General features: G+C 35.2%; 1 protein-coding gene across 1 annotated transcript in view; it reads right to left on the reverse strand.

The window, feature by feature from the left end:
- AK9 (adenylate kinase 9) overlaps positions 1 to 20,829 on the reverse strand; it is a gene marked incomplete at its 3' end in the record, with an annotated part of 141,143 nt that overhangs the window by 27,888 nt on the left and 92,426 nt on the right. Inside the window, exons 22-27 of the mRNA XM_081295818.1 lie at positions 18,051 to 18,137; positions 17,370 to 17,570; positions 16,893 to 17,014; positions 13,461 to 13,673; positions 9,157 to 9,417; positions 2,804 to 2,928 (exon numbers count right to left, since the gene is read on the reverse strand). Coding sequence (XP_081151944.1) covers positions 2,804 to 2,928; positions 9,157 to 9,417; positions 13,461 to 13,673; positions 16,893 to 17,014; positions 17,370 to 17,570; positions 18,051 to 18,137 — 1,009 coding nt within the window. The remainder of the gene's footprint in view (positions 1 to 2,803; positions 2,929 to 9,156; positions 9,418 to 13,460; positions 13,674 to 16,892; positions 17,015 to 17,369; positions 17,571 to 18,050; positions 18,138 to 20,829) is intronic.

The raw sequence follows: 20,829 nt of genomic DNA on the forward strand, positions 1-20,829 counted from the left end.
GTACTTCTTTAAAATAAATAAAATTGTGTTAAAATAATAATATCTTCTGCTTATATTTATGATATAAAATTATATCCAATCAGTTTGCTGATGATTACTATTAATTAGAAGTTTACTAAAAGATGTAATAAAATCATAGGAAAAGATAAGTTCTCTTCCTGGGAGGAGTGCCCGGCCTGATAAATATGCCACCTTTATTATAGAAGGAGCATGCTTGGCTAGCTCACCATTGACGGAAACTCTCAACTTTGACAGTTTTCTTCTTCTGATGAGACGATTCAGACCTTCCTTCCTGAATGTCCTTGTCACTAATGATGATTATTGCTGTATTCATCCTGGCTTTTACGTGTAAGATGATTATATTAAAAAATGGTCGTCAAATTTGCCCAAGTATAATGAAACTTCAAGGATCATGGAAATTACTGGAATGTGAACACACTTTTCCTTAGGGAGTACTTATAAAACAATCAGGCTTTGAGAAATTGGCTTTTTTTTTCAGTTGAGAAAGTCAACATTGGTCCTTTTGGAAGGGAGAATTTGCTTATCTTGTTTATCTAAAATTTGTTTTAAGTATTTAAATTTAAATACATAAAGTTCTTAATATAACAGAACTTTTAGGAATGATTGACAATTTCAGCCTTCAAAGATGTTAATCCTAAGGGCTGGGGGTTGTAGCTCAGTGGTAGGGTACTTGCCTAGCATGTATGAGGCACTGGGTTTGATCTTCAGCACCACATAAAAATAAAATAAAGGTATTGTGTCCATCTACAGCTCAAAACATATTTTAAAAGATGTTAATTCTAAAATGTTAATTTTCATTTTCTATTAAGTAGGCAACTTTGTACATATTGGCCATAATATGTATGTCCTTTTCTTCAGAGATGCCTCTAGTCTAGTCTCTTGTAGGAGAAACAATTCCATTCCTGTGTGCTCTATTATCACTTCTTTGTCAATGATTTTCAAGTCTTTGCCTCTACACCCCAACTTTCTTCTGAGTTTTGATTCAGATTTTTCTTAGAACTGCCTAGTTTCTTTATCCAAATGCCCTTCAGAAATGATGTATGATTTATACATAAAAAGTTATAGTTACTATTACCCTTGCAAGCTACGTCTCCTCAGACTCACCAGTCCTCCTGTGCCAAATGTAAGAGACATTTAGGTCTCTACCTCCTTCCTGCTCCTCACATATAATGGCCAAGTCCTGGCTCACCTTCTCTGCATTCATATTGCCATTTCTGCTATTACTACTTAGTTCAGCCCTTAGTGTAGTTCTCCAGGACTAATGCAATAGCATTTCTACATTGTTTTATTTCCTGATTATAAGAGCAACAAATTTTACTGTAGACAAGATGGAAAAGAGAGGAAATCATGAGAAAAGGCAAAATTATCCATAATCCTGTATCCCAGAGGTTACTGCCATTTTCTTTCTTTCCAGTTGGTTCCTCATGAGTCCATATCTCTGTCAGATTATATATAGTTTTGCTTTCTTCTTCATCCTCACTGCCTCCTCTTCCTTCTTCTTCTTCCTCCTCCTTTGTCTTCCTTTTTTTTGGGACCAGGGATTGAACCCAGAGGTGCTTAACCACTAAGCCATATCCCCAGACCTTTTTCCATTATTTATTTTGAGACAGGGTCTTACAGAGTTGCATAGGGCCTCCCTAATTTGCTGAGGCTGGTTTCAAACATGACATCCTTCTGTTTCAGCCTTCTGAACCACTGGGATTATAGGTGTGAGCCACCATGCCCAGCTGTATCTTCTTTTTTAAACTTAACATCACATGCTATAAAAAATTTTCATTATAATATATTTTAATGGTTGCATAATACTCAGCTTTTTATTTAGGGTTTTATACTTTAAAAGTTTCAGTTTCTATCTCTATCTACATATACCCCTATATGTTGAGATAAATATTTTAATGTATTGTGTGAGATCAGGAACTAAATAATGAAGAGCAACTCATGCTTATATGCCTGCAGATAACCTGCCTGTTTCCTATAACTATTGATCTAATTTAAGGAACAAGAAATTTGAAAAAAAATTGATGATTAATAATCCCACTCACTCATTTCATTCAGGGACAAGGTGAAAGAGTTTTTAGAGACCTAAGAGGAGCTATGGAGTTAACCAGTTATCTAATTTCTCCATGATTCAGTTTTCTTATTTCCAAAATGAGATGATAAAAGTTTCTGTGCCTTAGAATTATTGTAAGGATTAAGTAAATTAACTTGAATAAAATATAGTCGAACAGTCCCTGGGGACACAGTAAATTGCAAATATGCGTATGTTATAATCAGTATTGTGAATGTCATTTCATTCTCTTATGGTGGATATTAAGGCAAGAGATTCTGGTTTGGAAATTTAGATGAAGTTTTGAAGTCTGGCGACCTGGAGATCAGTCCTGTCTGGCATTTGGTAAAGTGATAATGCTCTGGACAGGGAGGAAGAGGTCTTAACTGTAATTGTTAAAAGGCTACAGGGAAAGAGGCCAGCACATCACTGGGGTACATGGGCTTAGAAGATGGGTTCACAACTACAGCTGTGCACTAGAATCATGTGGGCAGCACTTAAAACAATACCAAAGCCCAGGTCCCATTCTCATTCCCTGGCATTCTGATTTGAGTGTTTGAGAGGGAATCTGGCATCATTATTTTTCAAAAATGCCACTGATGCTTTTCCCACGTGCAGCTCTAGTGAGAATTTAAAAGAGAGAAAATTCTCAAATTTCTGTTGTACTACAATTTGCCTTTAGGAATAAAGGAAGCAAAAATCAATAAATGCATAATTCTCTATATATTAAGTTACCGGAATGGTTCTTTAAGCCACCATTCAGAAAGAATGACTTCGAGAATTTCAGGCGGCAATGGCTCACTTTCCACTAGACTTGATTTGATTATTTCTTCTTCTTCTGTAAGTTGTACTTCTGGAGGCTACAGAAAAAAATCAGAAAATAAAACAAGTTTTTAAAACTCTACATTCATGAATAATATTGTATCACATAATTGATTAGGATAAGACCTACTTTTTTCTCTGAGGTCTTTTATTATTCTTTTGCTTATAAATATTTAAAATTTTGAGTTCTTTTCTTTTTTAAAATTTATTTATTTATTTTTATTTGTTTTAATTAGTTACACATGACAGTAAGTAGAATGTATTTTGACACATCATACATAAATGGAATATAACTTCTCATTCTTCTGGTTGTACATCATGTAGAATCACACTGCTCATCTAATCACATATTCACATAGGGTAATAATGTCAGATTCATTCTACTATCCTTCCTTTCTGCATACTTCCTCCTCTCCCTTTATTCCCCCCTGTCTAATCCAAAGTATCTCTACTCTTCCTTATCCCCTCCATTGTGAATTAGCATCTGCATATCTGAGAAAACATTGGGCCTTTGGTTTCTTGAGATTGGCTTATTTTGCTTAGCTTTAGGGGTCGTAGCTCAGTAGTAGAATGTGTGGGGCACTGAGTTTGATCCTTAGCACCACATAAAAATAAATAAATAAAGTTAAAAGAAGATATGGTCTACTTCTAAGGATCCATGTGCCTCTGAGAAGAACGTGTATTTGCTCATTGATGGATGAAATATTCTATATCTGTCTGTTAAGTCTAAGTTATTGATTGCATTATTTAGTTCTATAGTTTCTTTGTTTAGTTTTTGTTTGAAGATCTATTCAATAATGAGAGAGGTATGTGAAAGTCACCCAATATTGTTGTGTTGGGGTATATTTGTTTCTTAAAATTGAAAAGGGTTTGTTTGATGTACATAGATGCTCCATTGTTTTGGGGCATAAATATTTATGAGTGTTATGTCTTGCTGATTTATAATTCCCTTAAGCAGTATGAAATGTCTTTCTTTGTCCCTTCTGAATTACTTTAGCTCAAAGTCCACTTTATCTGATATGAGAATGGAAACCCCTGCTTGTTTATGTGATCCATGTGAGTGATGTTTTTTCCAATCCTTTCACATTCAGTCTGTGGATATCTTTGCCTGTGATGTGAGTCTTTTGGAGACAGAATATTGTTGGGTCTTGTTTTTTAATCCAATCTGCCAGTCTATGTCTTTTGATTGATGAGTTTGGGCTATTAACATTCAAGGCGATTATTGTGATATGATTTATATTCCTGGTCATTTTGGTTTATTTCTGGTTTTTAATTTGACTTGGCTTCTTATTTGATTGACTATTCCTTTAGTGTAGTTTCTCCCTTTGCTGATTTTCACTTAAATTTTTTTTTTTCATTTTCTCTTCATGGAATATTTTGTTGAAAATGTTCAATAGTGCAGGCTTTCTAGTTGTTAATTCTTTCAACTTTTGTTTATCATGGAAGGTTTTTATTTCATCTTTAAATATAAAGCTTAATTTTGCTGGATATAAAGTTCTTGGTTGGCATGCATTTTCTTTCAGAGCTTGATATATGTTGTTCCAGGACCTTTGAGGGTCTGGGTGGAGAAATCAGCTGAGATCCCAATTGGTTTCCTCCTATATGTTATTTGACATTTTTTATCTTGGAGTCTTTAAAATTCTATCCTTATTCTATATGTTAGCCATTTTCATTATAATGTGCCTTCATGTAGGTCTGTTATGATTTTGTACATTTGGGGTCCTGCAAGCCTCTTGTATTTGATTTTCCATTTCATTCTTCAGGTTTGGGAATTTTTCTGACATTTCATTGAAAAGATGTGATTCCTTTGATTTATATCTCCATGCCTTCATCTATCCTGATAAATCTTAAATTTGGTCTTTTGATATTATCTCATAATTCTTGTAAGTTCTCTTCATGGTTTCTTATCACCTTTTCTGTGTGGTCAACTTTATTTTCAAGATAATATATTTTGTCTTCATTGCCTGAGGTTCTCTCTTCCAGTGGTCTAGTATGTTGTTGGTACTTTCTATTGAATTTTTAATTTGGTTTATTGAATCCTTTGTTTTGAGGATTTCTGCTTGACTTTTCAGAATCTCTATTTATTGAAATGATCTTAATAAAACCTCCTTAAATTTATCTCTGATTTCACTCTTTTCATCATCCTTTATGTAATAGATCAGTTTAACTATGTACATTCTGAACTCCTTTTCTGACATTTCCTCTACTGTGTTGTTAATAGATTCTATTATTGGAGCATCTTGATATGTCTGGGGCTCTTTGTTCCCTTGTTTTTTCTTCATGTTGTTTGTATGTGTTTTCATCTAGCAGTGTGGATCTGAGGCAGTACAGTTTCTACCCTGTAGACTTATTATGTCCCTGAGGTTTCTGATACCTTGCCTTTAAGGGGAAGACCAATAATAACAGCACCCATGCAAACAATACACAGCCTTAAATCAAATAGCTTCAATTAAAATGTCTATAGTTTTTCCACAACAAACAGAAGAGATGTGTTCAATTATTGTCTACAATATAAATAGTAAATTTGCAAAAGGGTTTATAATTTCAAATGGTGGACAGAGAGAACGGAAATGGTATAGGATGTGCTGTTTAAGAGGAAGAAGGTGAGAAAATATAAGTAAAAAATATAGGAAGAGTGAAATAGGAATTAATAAAGGTTGGATGTTAGCAGGAAAAAAGAGGGAAAGAGAATCCGGAAAAATAGATAGGTGAGAGAAAAAATATATATAAAGTAAATATATATATAAAATATATGAAGAAAAAAGTAAAAATAAAAAGAATACACAACAAAACTGTAATATACTATTCAGATATCCTAGTCCTCAATAAGCTGATGCATGAAAAATACTTCGTTTCAAAAATGGTAGAGATGTAAAAGAGGAAAAAAATAAAAAAGGATATTAATGGAAAATTGAACAATTGTTTCTGTTGGAATTCAAAAGTTTCTCAGCTTCCCTTCTTAGCCGATAGGTGGGGTTGTCTGGAAGGTGGTTGTAGCTCTATCCTCAGGATGGTAAGAAAAAAACAAGTGTATGTATATATATATATATATATATATATATATATATATATATATATATATACACATATACATACATACACACACACAATTGCAGTTTTAAATTGGATGACTGCACCTCAGGAATCTCCTTTGGGTTCCTAGCTGCAAACTCATGCATCTGGGTTTCAGTTTCTGTAGGCTCTGCCATGCTGCAGCCCCAAGATGGCTCCTGCATTGCAGATAATTGATAAACTCCAAACTCCAGTGTAGAGGTGTTTTTGTTGTTGTTGTTGTTGTTATTTATGTCTGATTAATGTCTGTGTTTTGGCTAGGGCAGACTGCCCTTCCTGTCTCAGATGTTTCACTCTAAGCCTCCGAGAGATGTGGTATTCCTGCTGTTAACTTCTGGGTAGCAGAGCTAAGACAAATGCTGTCTCACACTATTCTCAAATCTTTTTTCCTCTGCTCTTGAGCTCTTTTCTTTATGCTAATATTCAATGTGATTATAAGCAGTAAATAGCATCTACTAGAGCTAAGAGGAGTGACTAGTGATAACATGATTAATTTTCACATGGCTTCATGTTATAATTCATCACTTTTTGCAAAAACCTTGTTCAGTTTTCCTCACAGGTCTATATAGCTTAACTGATTTTTTCCCCATTTATCCTATAATCATACAATATTATCTCTCAAATCAAGATCCTGATTAGGATATGTTCTCACCAGGCAGCCACCAGAAATATAATTTATAAAGGGGATTACAATATTATAATAACAAATAGAAAATATTGTGATAATGAACTCAAATCATCTCTTTCTGTAGTAAGATTATCATTAACTGGATAGTTCTTTCTAGAATGAAACTGCTTTTGTTATCCCAAATTCTAAAAATGAGTAAAGTATTGAGATAGGGATTTAGGATAAAAAGAAAGAAATACTGAATCATAAAGGAAATATTCTCAAGCTACTGAGAGGTAGAAAGCACAGTTATAAATCTTGAACAACTTGCCCTTGGCCCATGCCCTTGTAAAATGAGGAAAATATGCAAGTGTAGAGAAAACTAGTGTGAAATTGTGCAGCTCCACCAGGATCCACCTCCATTCCAGCCCCTGGTACAGCCCTTCTATAAATATTGGACCCCAGTCCAAGTCAAGGTTGCTTCTCACTCTTGAGACAGCCTGCATTCTTGCTTGAATGTGTATCCATCTTCCTAAATAAACTTGTTTCTATGCCTTTGTCAAGCTTGTGCTGAAATTCTTTTCTGTCACTATGCCAAGAACCCTGATGGACCTGAGTTTAGTTCCCCCTCTCCTCTGGAAATTCCTTGGACCCTTTTCCAGAGACATCTATTCTCCCATGACAGTATGAGAAACTGTTGATTACCAGGAGGTAGGATTTAATTTTATTATCTAAAAAAAAATTCCTCAGTATGCCTCCTTAGAAGTCAAATGATTCAGAAACAGCAAAAGAGAACTGAACGACTATAGAGAAGCAGATAATATTTTGTTGCATTAAAAAACCTAAACTCTGGGGCTGGGATTGTGGCTCAGCGGTAGAGCGCTCGCCTAGCAGGTGGGAGGCCCTGGGTTTGATCCTCAGCACCACATAAAAATAAAGATATTGTGTCCAACTATAACTAAAAAATAAATATTTAAACAAAACAAAACAAAACAAAAAACCTAGACTCATGGGTCTGGGGTTGTGGCTCAATGGTAGAGCACTCGCCTCGCATGTGCGAGACCCTGGGTTTCAAGCCTGAACACCACATAAAAAAATAAAAAAATAAGTGAAATAAAGGTGTTGTGACCAAATACAACTAACAAATAAAACATAAAAAATCCCTAGACTCATGGAATTAAAAAATCTGGATCAATCAAATACAACTAACAAATAAAACATAAAAAATCCCTAGATTCATGGAATTTAAAAATCTGGATCAATGTACATTTTTAAATTAATAGAATATCAGCTTCTCTCAGATTCTCCTGAATATAGGTGGAAAACAATTAACAAATATGTTTGAAGGTATGCCACATACCTTCACTTTTTGCTTTGAATATAGCCCTTACTGCTCTGCCACTGCATCTTCTTTTTTGGTATTGAGGAGTGAATCCAAGTGCTTAACTACTGAGCACATCCCCAGCCCCTTTTTGTAAATTGCTGAGGCTGGCTTTGAACTCTTCTCAGCCTCCCCAGCTACTGGGATTACAGGCATGCACCACCACACTAGGCATTGCAATTTATTTTTAAAATGGCCATGTCTCTTTCTCTTCCTCTCTCCCTGTTCCTCCCTAATCTCCCCCTTCATAATCTCAGGGGGAAAAGGATTACCTTTCTTACCAGTTTTAGGCAGATTTATCTGTCCTTGAGTAAATACCCACCATAGGAAGGAAGTAATCCAGACTTTGCGGATAGTATCAGAGGATTTTGGAACTGACTATCTCCCAAATTAACAAGTGAATGACGACTCCAACAGAAAACTGGGATGTAGCCTTTGAATCACCTCTTTTAAAGCACCCTGTTCCTGCTGATGGGCAGAATCACAACCTTTGGGACAGGAGTCCCCTGTATTTCTCCTTTGCTAGCAAAGCAATAGAACTTCTTTTTTTTCCTTTTCCTCAAAACCATGTCCCCCTTATTGGCATGGAGACAAGGACTATTAGGATACTACACATCACTATCCAATCGTGTTCCAATTTCAAGTGTTATACGTAACCATACTTGGGTTCCTTAATGGGGGCTCATTTGAAAAGAAAAGAAAATGGTCTAGCCATATCAGAAATAGTGAAAAAAAAAATAAGGTAGAAATAAGAACTTTCTTTTTATAACTTCAGACAGAAGCCATCTAAGAGATACACACAAACTTTCTTATTAGGGATCATTGCAAATTAATATTTTGAGATTTCTGTTGGCACTGGGGCAGATTTCTATGCTATGTGATAGAAAACAGAGAATACAGTAGTGGAAACCTTATACCATAAGTCAGACATATCAAAAATATAATCACAAACAAATGCTACACAATAGTCTAGTTAGAGAAAGCTTTTCTGATTTTTATGGGAGTCATGTAAATCAGTATCTTATATTCCAGATAAGTAGTAAGATTTTATTTAGCCTGGGGGGGGTGAGATGACTTTTACAGGCGAGTTCTTTTTCTTGTTTTAAGAACTTTATATATAGAGAGAGTTTTATACTACTTCAGATTCTTCATCCCCAAAGTGACACCAGTAATTACAGCTATGTATGAAGGAATAAATAGGGTTACCTGTGTCTTTGCATTTTCATCCTCAATCTTAACATTGGCCTGAGCTGCAAGTTCTTCAAGTTCTTGTTTTGCAACTTGTTCCTCATCAGAATCTTCCTCATATTCAGGTCCAAATTTCCTTTCAGCTTTGAGTAGTAATTTTTCTTGAAGAACTTCTTCAAACTGAATGTGAAAAATGCCAAATTTTTCTGCCACATGTCTTCCACACACAGTTTTGCCAGAGCCACGGGGGCCCATAAGGCATATTCTTGGTGGAGGAGCCTGCAGGGGTGGGTGGGCAGGGAAGGAGAGGGCAGAGGGAGAATGAAGAAGTTCTGAGTTATTTAAAAAACATAGGCTCATTAACTGCTTTCCCTAAGCCTGATAAAAATGATTACTTTATAAGTTCAAAGATGTATACACATTAGAATATCAATTGACATAATTCACTGTATCTACCAACTAAGGTCCTAGTTGGTGGGAGGAGTATCAACAACGACAAGATTATCTTGATATCATATGCCAGAAAGCACTTAATAAAATGAAATTAGTTTTTTTTTTAAAAGTCTTAATGTTAAGAAATAATGAAAACATACTTTCTTATGATATGATTTAAAAAAAAAAAAATCTCTCTACCCCTCTACAAAAAACCAAAAACACAAAACCCTAGTTCATTAATAATGAAACATTAGAGTCCTCTCCACTATTCCTTTGATCTTCATACTGGAGATGAGGAAGGCTAAATTCAGAGAACCCATGATTGTAGGAATTAGCCACCAGGTCTACCACGCGGCCTGCGCAGTGGTTTCATTAATGAGGTTCTAGGCATAAAGTTAGTTAGAAGAGATCGAAATAAAACACACAGACCAGTTACCTTATTTATATTGCTAGGTCCGAGACGGCTCACCTCTCTGGTTCCCACCTCTAGCCGCCCAGCAGGGCAGCGAGGATTACTCAGGGCTAGCAGGAGAGAGAGAGAGTGAACACGCCTGGGAGTAGCCCTTTATTGGGGAACAAGAGATTCAGGGGAGAATTCCATCCAATGAAGGTTGAGGGGGGGCTGCAATCCAAGGTCAGGGTCAGTGATTGGGTCCCCGGGGTCAGTGGTCAGGCACACCCCCACACGGATGGGCTCTCTCATCAGGAAAGGGTCGGGAAAGCTTCGACAGAGCCAAAGCGCCTCAGGCCCTTAACGTGAGTCACCCAATCACGTGTCAGAATGGCTTCCCACAACCAGGTACATCATTTGAGAAAAATAATAAGACATAATAATAAATGATGAATAATGAAAACAGGATGGTATGAAATAATGTAGGGATAGCCTCACACTAAACTTTTTAAATCCCCAGTGATCAAATTATTAGAGTAGTGTAATAGTGGTTTACTCGGAATATAGCCCTTGCTGCTCTACCACTGAAACTTTTTTAAAAATGGATATGTTTCTTTCTCTTCCTCTCTCCCAGCTCCCCCCTAATTTCTCCCCCTCCCTAATCTCAGAGGAAACAGAATTACCTTTCTTCCTCATTTTAGGAAGATTTATCTGTCCTTAAATAAACATTCACAGTAGGAAGGAAGTAATCCAGATTTTGGGGACCTTAGCAGAAGATCTTGGAAATGACTATCTCCCAAATTAACAAGTGAATGACAACTCCAACAGAGAACAGGTAGAATGTAGCCTTTGAATCACTTCTTTAAAAGCACCCTGTTCCTGCTGATGGGCAGAATCACAACGTTTGGGACAGGAGTACCCTGTGTTTCTCTTTGCTAGCAAAGCAATAAAATTTCTTTTTTCCTTTTTCTCAAAATCATGTTCTCATCATTGGATTGGCATTGGGGCCGGGGACCCAGCTTTTGGTAACAGTAACACTTCACTTAACCACAATTCAAATGCCTGGCATCTAGGGCTGTCTGGCATCCGGAGGGTGTTAAGGTAAAGCTGGGTGGTGACCTGCAAAGTTCCTGGCAAATCCAACGCATTTTATGCTTTGCAGAACTGTGTCTCCAGGTTTTCAGGGTTGTATCCACGTGATATGTGTAATGTATAAAACAAGGCAAAGTTCAGCAAATCTATAAGAAGAAGTGACTGCCAAAAGCAACAAGAAAAGAAGAAAAGTAGCCACAGTGCTTAAATGACCCTTAGCACCATTGCCTGGGGATTCTTAGGCACAATCATCCACACACTACGATAGTCCCTGTGGGCACCATGTAACTAGGCCCAAATTATCCATAAGGGTTCTGTATGTTCAGTTTAAGAAGGCAAAGGTGTTATCAAAAAGTAATAATATAATGTATTGTGATTTATACATCTCGATCCAGTTATCCCATTCCAGAGAATTATAGCAATAAAATAATTGAGAGAGAAAAGGAGAGGTATGCCCCCAAATTACCTAAATACCATTTAACAGCCGTAATGCCAGAGTCATTTTATGAAAAATACTGTGAAAAAATGTCTAATGATAAATTAGATGTTAAGATGTTATATCAAAATATCTAAGCATTATTAGATCTATGTAGAAACATAAATTTTCTGTCATAAGTGAAAAAACATAAAATAAGATATATGCTAGAAAGAATATATATATAAACATGCATACACACACATATATCTGTGGAAGAATATGGAAAAGTAAAATATAAAAATTAAGACTCTTGTTTAAAGCTGGTGCAATTATTTGTGTGCCTTACTTTCAGAAATGAAAAAAAAAAAAATTGTGCTAATGTGGTGGCATAAGCCTGTAATTCCAGCAACTTGGGAGGCTGAGGCAGGAAGATCTCAAGTTGGAGGCCAATGTCACCAATTTAGCACATCTCTCAGCACCTTAGTGAGACTGTGTCTCAAAATAAAAAACAAAAAAGGCTAGGGATCTGGACCAAGGGTAAAGTGCCCCTGGGTTCAATCTTCAGTACCAGGAAAAAAAAAAAAAAAAAGAATTGCCACATGTTCATTTTTATTCTGGTAAAATATTTATAAAATAACATTTACCACTTACACCATTTTTAAGGGTACAATTTTATGGTATTAAATATATCCACAATGTTGTGTACCTGTCACCATTATCCATCTCCAGAACTTTTTCATGACCCATAACAGGAAGTTATCTTCTATTCATTAAATAGTTAACTCCCATGCTCCTTCTTCCTTCTCTTCTAAGAATCTGCCTATTCTAGGTACCTGATGTAAGTGGAATCATACAGTATTTGCCTCGTGTGTCTGGCTTTTGTATTGTTTTAAAGAAGATAGAAAACCAACCCAAAGGTGATAAACAAGTGAGAATAAAAAGCTTCTCATAACCAAAAGGAGAAAATGGGTTATTCTATAGACACAGCAACACTAGTCATTCAACCAGTTTTAAACTGGTTAGATTGGCCAATTCACTTCAGGGAACATGTTTTGTAATCCAACAAGTATCATCCTTCACTCCTGAAAATCAACCAATCAGGGGTGGACTTACTTGGAAAACAGGTTCAGTGTGGTCCCATCAAGAACAGTGTTACTTGCATAATCACAATTCTATAGATGCTGTCTACCCACTTATTCCTCTGAAAAGGCATCGATCCCAGAATTCCACATTTCCCCCCAACTTCTTTATAAGATCACTAGCCTGCTCTTCTTAGATCGACGTACATAGATGGGCTGTAACCTAGCAAGCGGTAATTCTGCCGTATCTTTTTATTTCAGATAAAAAGACACTAAGTGCTGGTCTGACATAAGACAATTCTTTAAAAACCAAAATTGATAATCATTTTTATGTTACATTGCAAAGAAGTTGATCTTTGAACTTGGATATTTTCACTATATTGTCCTATGAGAGTGGGGACAATACCATGATGGAAGCTGATAATAAGTCCTTTAAAAAGCAATTGGTAATGGAGTACCCTCTATGGTGGTTTGAGAATGGCATTCATTAGCCCAATGTCTCCCTCTACGGCATCGTGGGCACATACCCGGTATTCTACTCCTTTGATACCTAGTTTTGTTAAACCCTCCTCCTATGGGGCAATTCCTTTTAAAATCTGCTGTTTGTTCACAATTATAGCATGTTTTTGGCCTGGCATCTAAGACCTGTTTACTGCAGCTGCCAAGACTTGCCCTTGTTCATTAATGTCTCTACATAATTTAATATATGTGTTTAAATCTTCATGTTTCCATGGTCTAATGACTTCTCTGCATCAATGATTTGCTTGCTCATAAGCCAGTTGTTTTATTAATGGCATTGCTTGTTCTGTATTCCCAAAAACTCTGATAGCTGTTTGAATAAACCTATCTACAAATTCAGCATAAGGTTTATTAGCTCCTTGTATTAGGATAGGAATATTGTTTTCACCTTTAATGGTTCGCTGTGAGCCACATAGTCTTCAGGATTCTCCTGAAACTTTTCTCTAGCCTCAGCACTCGAAAAGTAGTAGAACTTTTCACGGTATTTAGCTGCTTCTTCTGTGCTACATGGTTGTAAGATGAAGTTTTCTTTGAGAACCACTGGACAGAAGGACTTTGTGTCTCCCAAATGCCTCCTTTTCTCTTTAATTCTTTCTTCACTCTAGAAATATTATTCAATTTAAAGAGTATTATGAAAAGGCATTTGATGTAATAATAAAAAGGAATTAAAAATAATCCTCTTGAATAATTTTAATCTATAACAATCCAACTTTAAAATAATCCAAAAGTCATTCTTATACTATTTTAATTATTTAAAAAATTAGTTTCTCATATCCCTCTAAATCCATATCCTAAGTTTTTAATTTTTATAAAGAAAGTAAATCAGCACTGAGAATGAAGGTGTGCCTAGACCTCTACAGACAGAAGCCAACAGAAGTGTAATGAAAACCTTCACTCTGAGTTCAGTTTCTAAAATTATTCCCAAGAAATAAAAGTTGAGTCAGGGTGACAACTTTTTGTTTGTTTCTTTGTTTTACATGACTGGATATTGGACTCAGGGGCACTCTACCACTGAGGTGCATCCCTAGACCTTTTTATTTTTTATTTTGAGATCGAGTTGCTAAGGCTGGCCTTGAACTTGTGATCTTCCTGACTCTGTCTCTTAAATAGATGAGATTACACCCATGCACCACAGTGTATAACTATAAATTCTTACCTATTGTAAATTAAGTTTGAGATGCCTCTGGATTTGCTTTGCTTTCTTTTAAGTGGATATAATCAGATAATAATTTCAAAATATTTTATTTAGCTAACAAATATTTAGTAACAGATTTTCATTTGTGATAAATAATTTCTATGCATGGTATGTATTATACTAAAAATGATTAGTATACTAAAATGATTATAATGCTACCAACATACATATGAAAATATACATATATGTAGGTGCAAATATAATTATCCTATAACATGCTTCTCAACAAAACAAGAAATAATAACTTTCTACAAAGGTACAAAAATAAGACTAATCAATATTTTCCTTCCATCATTCTTATTTAATTTAATTCCTATTAGGGCATTCAAACTTAAAACTGAGCTGAGAAGTATTGATTATTTCCTATGACATGGAAGAGTTTAAACAACACAGGAATTGTTTAATCAGCAAATGTATATTAGAAATGACCTATAAACTTCCTTCTATTATTTTTGTTTGGCTTTTATCTTTTAAGCAAATTTTATTAATTGATTGTTTGGGGGTAAAAGCCTTTTTGAATTTCAAATTTATTAGTATAAAGTCCTCATAATTTAAAATAATTAAATGTTCATTATTGCTTCTTCTTTTTTACCTAATCAAGCTTACAGGAAGTTTGTCTGTTTTCCTTTTGTTGATTGGTCAATTTTTCATTTTGGGACTTTTATTTTGTTTTCCTATTTTAATAGTTTTTGCCTTTAATTAACCTAGGGGTAGTTAATCACTGAGCCACATCCCCAACCCTTTTTTATTTTTTATTTGGGACAAGGTCTGCTAAGTTGCTTAGGACCTTACTAAACTGCTGGGGCTGGCCTCAAATTTGTGATCTTCTTGTCTCAGCCTCACGAGTTGCAGGTTTTAGACATGCACCACCATACCAGGTGAGATCTTTTTTTTTTTTTTTTAATTCCCCTTTTCTCTCTCTAGCTTCCACATATAAGAGAAAACATCCGACCTTTGACTTTCTGAGTCTGGCTTATTTCACTTAGCATGATGTTCTCCAGTTCCCACCATTTACCAGAAAAATGCCATGATTGCATTCTTCTTTATGGCTGGGTAAAACTCCATCATGTACATATACCATGTTTTCTTTATTCATTTGTCCATTGATGGGTACCTGGGTTGGTTCCATAACTTGGCTACTGAGCAGTACTTGTTTTTGTGGATTCCAATTACATATATGATAGGCTCCTTGTTCCTTAGATCACTGATGATCTCACTTTTTTCACTATTTTTCCTCTTTTGTTTCATTGTAGATAGTTTCTATTGCTATTTTTTCCAGTTTGCTAAGTTTCTATTGTTATTTTTTCCAGTTTGCTAATCTTCTAAGTGATTGTTATTCTGTTCAATGAATGTTTCATTTAATTTTTGTACTTTTCAATCCTAACAGTGGAGATTAGGTGTTTATTATTTTTCTATATCTCTGCTTAACTTTTTGATTTATAGAGTGCATTTATGTTAACAGTTTTAATGTTTTTGTCAGGAATTCTGACATCTTTGTCAGTTTTCAATTAGTTTTAATTGATCAACTTTTCTCCTAATTACAAAGTCATATTTTCCTGCTTGTTTGCAGGTCTGGTGATCTTAGAGAGGAGGTCAGAATGTTATCTTGTATTCCCATAAATATTCTTACATGTTTATTCTTGGACACAGTGAAGTTACTTGGAAGAAATTTAGTCTTTTTGATTTTTACTTTTATATTAGGTGGGGCCAGAGCAGCATTTATTTTAGGTTGAATTATTCCCCATTCCTGAGGCTACACCCTGATTCATGCCCTACCTGATGCCCTGTGAATTATGGGATTTTTTAAAATGCATGGATACTGTACATAAAAATATAAGTTTTGAGTATTATAGACATCTTGAGAATGGTCTGAGAACACTAACAGAAGGTGGCCAGAGGAAGAGAATCAGAACATAAGCAGGACAAAACCACATCCTTTGGCAACCTTAATAGTCTCATAAGTTAATAATAAAGTACTGAGAGCTGTATCCAAATCATACTGTGTATTATTTCTTGTCCCCCCCCATCCCCTGTATATTTGGGTTTAAGTGAGGCAAAAATAACTTAATTGTAAGTGTATGTTTATCTAACTTAATAAGTTATTTTTTATTTATAAAGCCCCAAATTAAAGAAACATTTTCATGTTTTATGATTGACAGATGTCTGAGCTGGGCACTATCAAATGAAAATGTTTATCACGATTCTGGTTTCAAGGGAGTAGAATGGTGCCCCAACCTGTATTGCTGCTGTTTGAGAGTTCTGCACATCATGATCATGAAAGCAGCCTTTTTAAGACTCTCTCTCTGTTTTACATACACACAGTAGTCTTAGATTTATAAAATATTTACATTTTTAATACCTATATACTTTTTCCATGGAAAAAAATTTAAAAGATTCCCCTTATATTTTTTTCATGGTGTCTTTTTTTTTTTTTAAATACTAAGTAGCCCTGGTATTTCAGGGAATCAAGTGAGGCTGGGGTCAGGGGAGAACATGAGCAAAAATGTTTACTTATAAAGTTGAGCCTGCCTGTTTGTTCACTTGTTAACCTGTTAGTCACCACTCTGCTAAGTACAGTTTCAAGGACTTACCAAATGAGAATGAGTAGTAATAAAACAGTCATACCTCTTCCTCTTCTTCTTCCTCTTCATCCAAATCCTCATCAATGTCAGCTTCAGCCTGATAGTCTTCTGTTTCTTCATCATAATCTTCTATAGTTAACTCCCATGCACTATACTGAAAAGGTTCTGTTAAAAAAATCATTGGAGAAAATATTTTTAGAATGAACAGTCATTAGCATATATAGAAGTGAAAAATTAGGAAACTAATTATTATTATTCATCTCTTGGTTTTAATATGTAGGCAAATAGGCCTTTACAAATTCTTTATGTGACAACTGACCAGCATGGTCAATGCCGTGTGTGCCCCATAGCTGTTCTGATCAGGCAGAGCCTGCACTATGATACTTATTAAATATTTTATATATCACCCTTGGATACATTGAATGCTTTACTTCATGAACCATCAAGAGAGGTCTTAAAGTTCCAGCATGTTTTTAATATCTCTACTCTTGATCATAAATGTGGCAATCACAGTCCTTACTTTCCATAGTGTTGACTACTTTTTCAAATAGTTCCTTTGGTGTTTTCCCAGAAATCTCCAAGTTTAAAATTTGAACGCCAGCCTCACTAATTGCTGATTCCAGTGTTTTCCAGGTGGTATTGAAAGAATTAATCTGCTCTATAAATGGCTCCATTTCAGGAACATCAGGATAAGTGTCTTCTGGAAACTCAGGCAGTACAACTTTTGAGTAAAGGTTAAAGGAAAGGAAAAAGAGTCTTTAAATATCTTATCTCCAGCCAAATTGCCAGAATAATTTACACTGTTTATAATGTTTTTCAAACATTTGAAAGAAAAGTAAACTTAATAGTCTTAGCAATAATATATATTCATAATTTCATATTTTAATCATTCTTTGTTCTTTATATATTATACATGAGTTATTACCTATTAATAAAACTCAAATAATTAGATAATATGAGCTTCATATGAAAACTTTAGCTGTAAATACAATGTGTAAAATAAATTTGATGAAAGTCAGTGTTATAAGGTGAATAGATACACTCTTAACGGAATAAACTAAATAAATATAATAAATATCAGGCTGACATATAGCATAGAAAGAAATAAGTAGAAATCAGGTAATGCCCCAATTAAAGGACTAGATTCTGTTAAGAAATGTGAAAAGCACTTTTATGCACTACTTTTGTTATATAGTCTAACCTGTTTCAGATTCTTTACTCTCCATGATCTCTTTGGATTCTTTTGTAATTTCTGTTCCTGTTGTAGTATCCTCACTAGGCTCAGAGGCTTAACGAAGAAATCAAATTGTTAGTGTTTGAATTTTAAAATGTTACTTCTTTATGAAAGCTATGGCACAAAGAAATGCAAAACAGTTTAAATTGTGAATAACATGTCTAATAAAAAATACCGTTTTTGTTAAAGAATGGCATAAAAATATATGAAAATATGAGGCAGAAAATGAAGAATATTCTTAAGTATATAAATGGACATTAACTAGAAAAACTGACACATGGTACATACAATTCTGTTGATGACTATCGTTAAATAGTTTTCAAACTTCTGGTAATATGGCTCAGACTTGCAGTGCCTGATACTCCTTTTAATTTCTCGTTAAATACTGATGAAGCTTGTAATCCCAGTAGCTCAGGAGGTTGAGGTGGGAGGACTGCAAGTTCAAAGCCAGCCTCAGCAACTTAGTGAGGCCCTAAGCAATTTATTGTGAGACCCTATCTCAAAATAAAAAATTTTAAAGATGGGCTGGGGATGTAGTTCAGGGGTAACGTGCCTCTGGATTCAATCCTTAAAACCAAAAAAAAATAAAATAAAATACCCATGAAGGGGGCTTTGGGTGTGGTTCAGTGGTAGAGAAAAATCCAAATCTACAAAAGAACCCATGAAGATACACCAAAAGACTGCAAAGTGGCAATGAGAGATGATATGGGCATAGGTATGGAAAAATTGGAGAGAATCCTATCTGTTTCACTGTTGAGGGTACAGACTATAAACTATTTTCCTGGATGACATAAGGCATTAAGACATCCTTCACACATGATCTAGCATAGATGGTTTCAGGGAAGATAGAACTAATTATCTATCTTCTTACCCTACTCACATATTTACATGTATAGAGCCATTTTATAACATGTGAAAAACCATCTTCTAAGTTCAAATAATACTTCAGTTCTCCTTTAATAAAATCTATGTTTAATACTTATTATAGCAGGAAGTAGAAAGGGACATGCCCATCCTTTCTTGGCCTTTTGGCTAAGATCTAGTGAAGGAAAGGGATAAGCCCAGGGCTGGCATGGTAGTGACATGTTTAATTGTAAACTTCTCTGTTAATATACACATTATAAATCATGACAAAGAGAAGAAGATAATTCCAAACTGTCTTAGCTTCTCTGGCTTAATCAGAGACTGCAATGGTTGGAGATGAAGACCATCTAGCTTCAGTCTAGAAAAGTCATTAAAGTTGAATACTTGCTAAATGCAACAACTTGAATGCCCGGGTCCAGCCCCAGCAGGGATGCAGGGGTCCTGAAGGATGAGTGGCATGGAGCGAAAGAGAGGAGTCGGACAGGTTGCAAGTTACGAGCAGCCTTCAGAAGGATCTGCTGCCCCTAGAGGGGGGGCCTTTATTTTTATACCTTTTTTGCAGATGTTTTTTCAGGTAGTAAATGGAAAACCCCAAGCCCTGAAACTTCTTAAGACTTACAATCTTTTTGTAACATATATTGATTACGTAAGATATTGAGTACATTGTTTAAAATTTTTTCCTGTAACCTTTGCCAATCATGAATAAGCCTTTATATTTTTACCTCAATCACTAGGTGCCACACTACGCAACTAGACTATATGTCTCCTGACCTATAATTAACTTTTAAATGTAAAGCATACCTATAATTATTTCATTAACCTTTAACTTTAAAGCATACCTATGATTATTGATAAGCTTTCTTACTTCTAATATAAAATTCTAGTAAAACACACTTAAAATACTGAAAGTCTATTACTTAAAAGCCTACTATTCTGAAGTGCCTCTAAAATATATTTATGTCAATTTTACATTATTTTATTTTTAATCTCCAAGGTAATTTCTTTTTTTCATATGACCTATTTAATGGCTTTCTTAAAGAGTTTCTTTGATCCTTCATTAAAATACACCAATTCTTATACCTTTGTAATCTTTAACTAAAGGGCAGGCTTTATACCTCAACCCATTTGCCATTAATATTAACTGTGTGTTTCCCATTTTCATCATACATTCCTATGTAAGGCAAAGGAGGGTCTGTTGGTGGGGGGAATGTATGTTGCATAGATTGTGGCTTTAGAACGGGGTGGGGGGTGGGCTTAGTGTAAATTGTTAACAGTGGGATAAACATTTCTTGTTGATAAGGCTTGAGAAATAACATTACTGTTTGTATCCTGAGAGATACTGAAACACACCTCAGGGCATGAGTTAACTGTATCCTTAGTCTCATTCTGGGAATCTTCCTGCAATCTCAGGCAATATGTACTTTTATTATTGATTGACGGATGTCCTATTACCCATATCATGAGTATCATAAACAAAACACTGAACATTTCCCATGGTTTCAGTTTCCAGATGGTGCGGCTCTGCCGCAGCATCCCCCCACGCTGTGACCCTGTCTTCACCACTTAAACTATAAGTTATTGCACATTAACTTATATCACATATATAAGGAGAGTGTGAGGCAAGAAGTTTAAGTGAAAGGATGGGGTGAGGGTGGGGCAGGTTGTTGTTGGAAATACTCCTCTACCTGCCCTTCCTATCATGGTTTCTACAAAACCTATGAAAAGATGTTATGATGAAAGCAAAGAGAATATTAATTCAAAGACTCAAGTGAAGACTTTGCTTTTTGAAAACTTTTTTTTTCTTTTGAAAACCAGGGGTGCTGTACCACTGACCTACATCCCCAGCCTTTTGAATTTTTCATTTTGAGACAGGTCTCACACT

This window comes from Spermophilus citellus (genome assembly GCF_964194105.1).
Source record: "Spermophilus citellus genome assembly, chromosome: 5".
Taxonomy (NCBI): domain Eukaryota; kingdom Metazoa; phylum Chordata; class Mammalia; order Rodentia; family Sciuridae; genus Spermophilus; species Spermophilus citellus.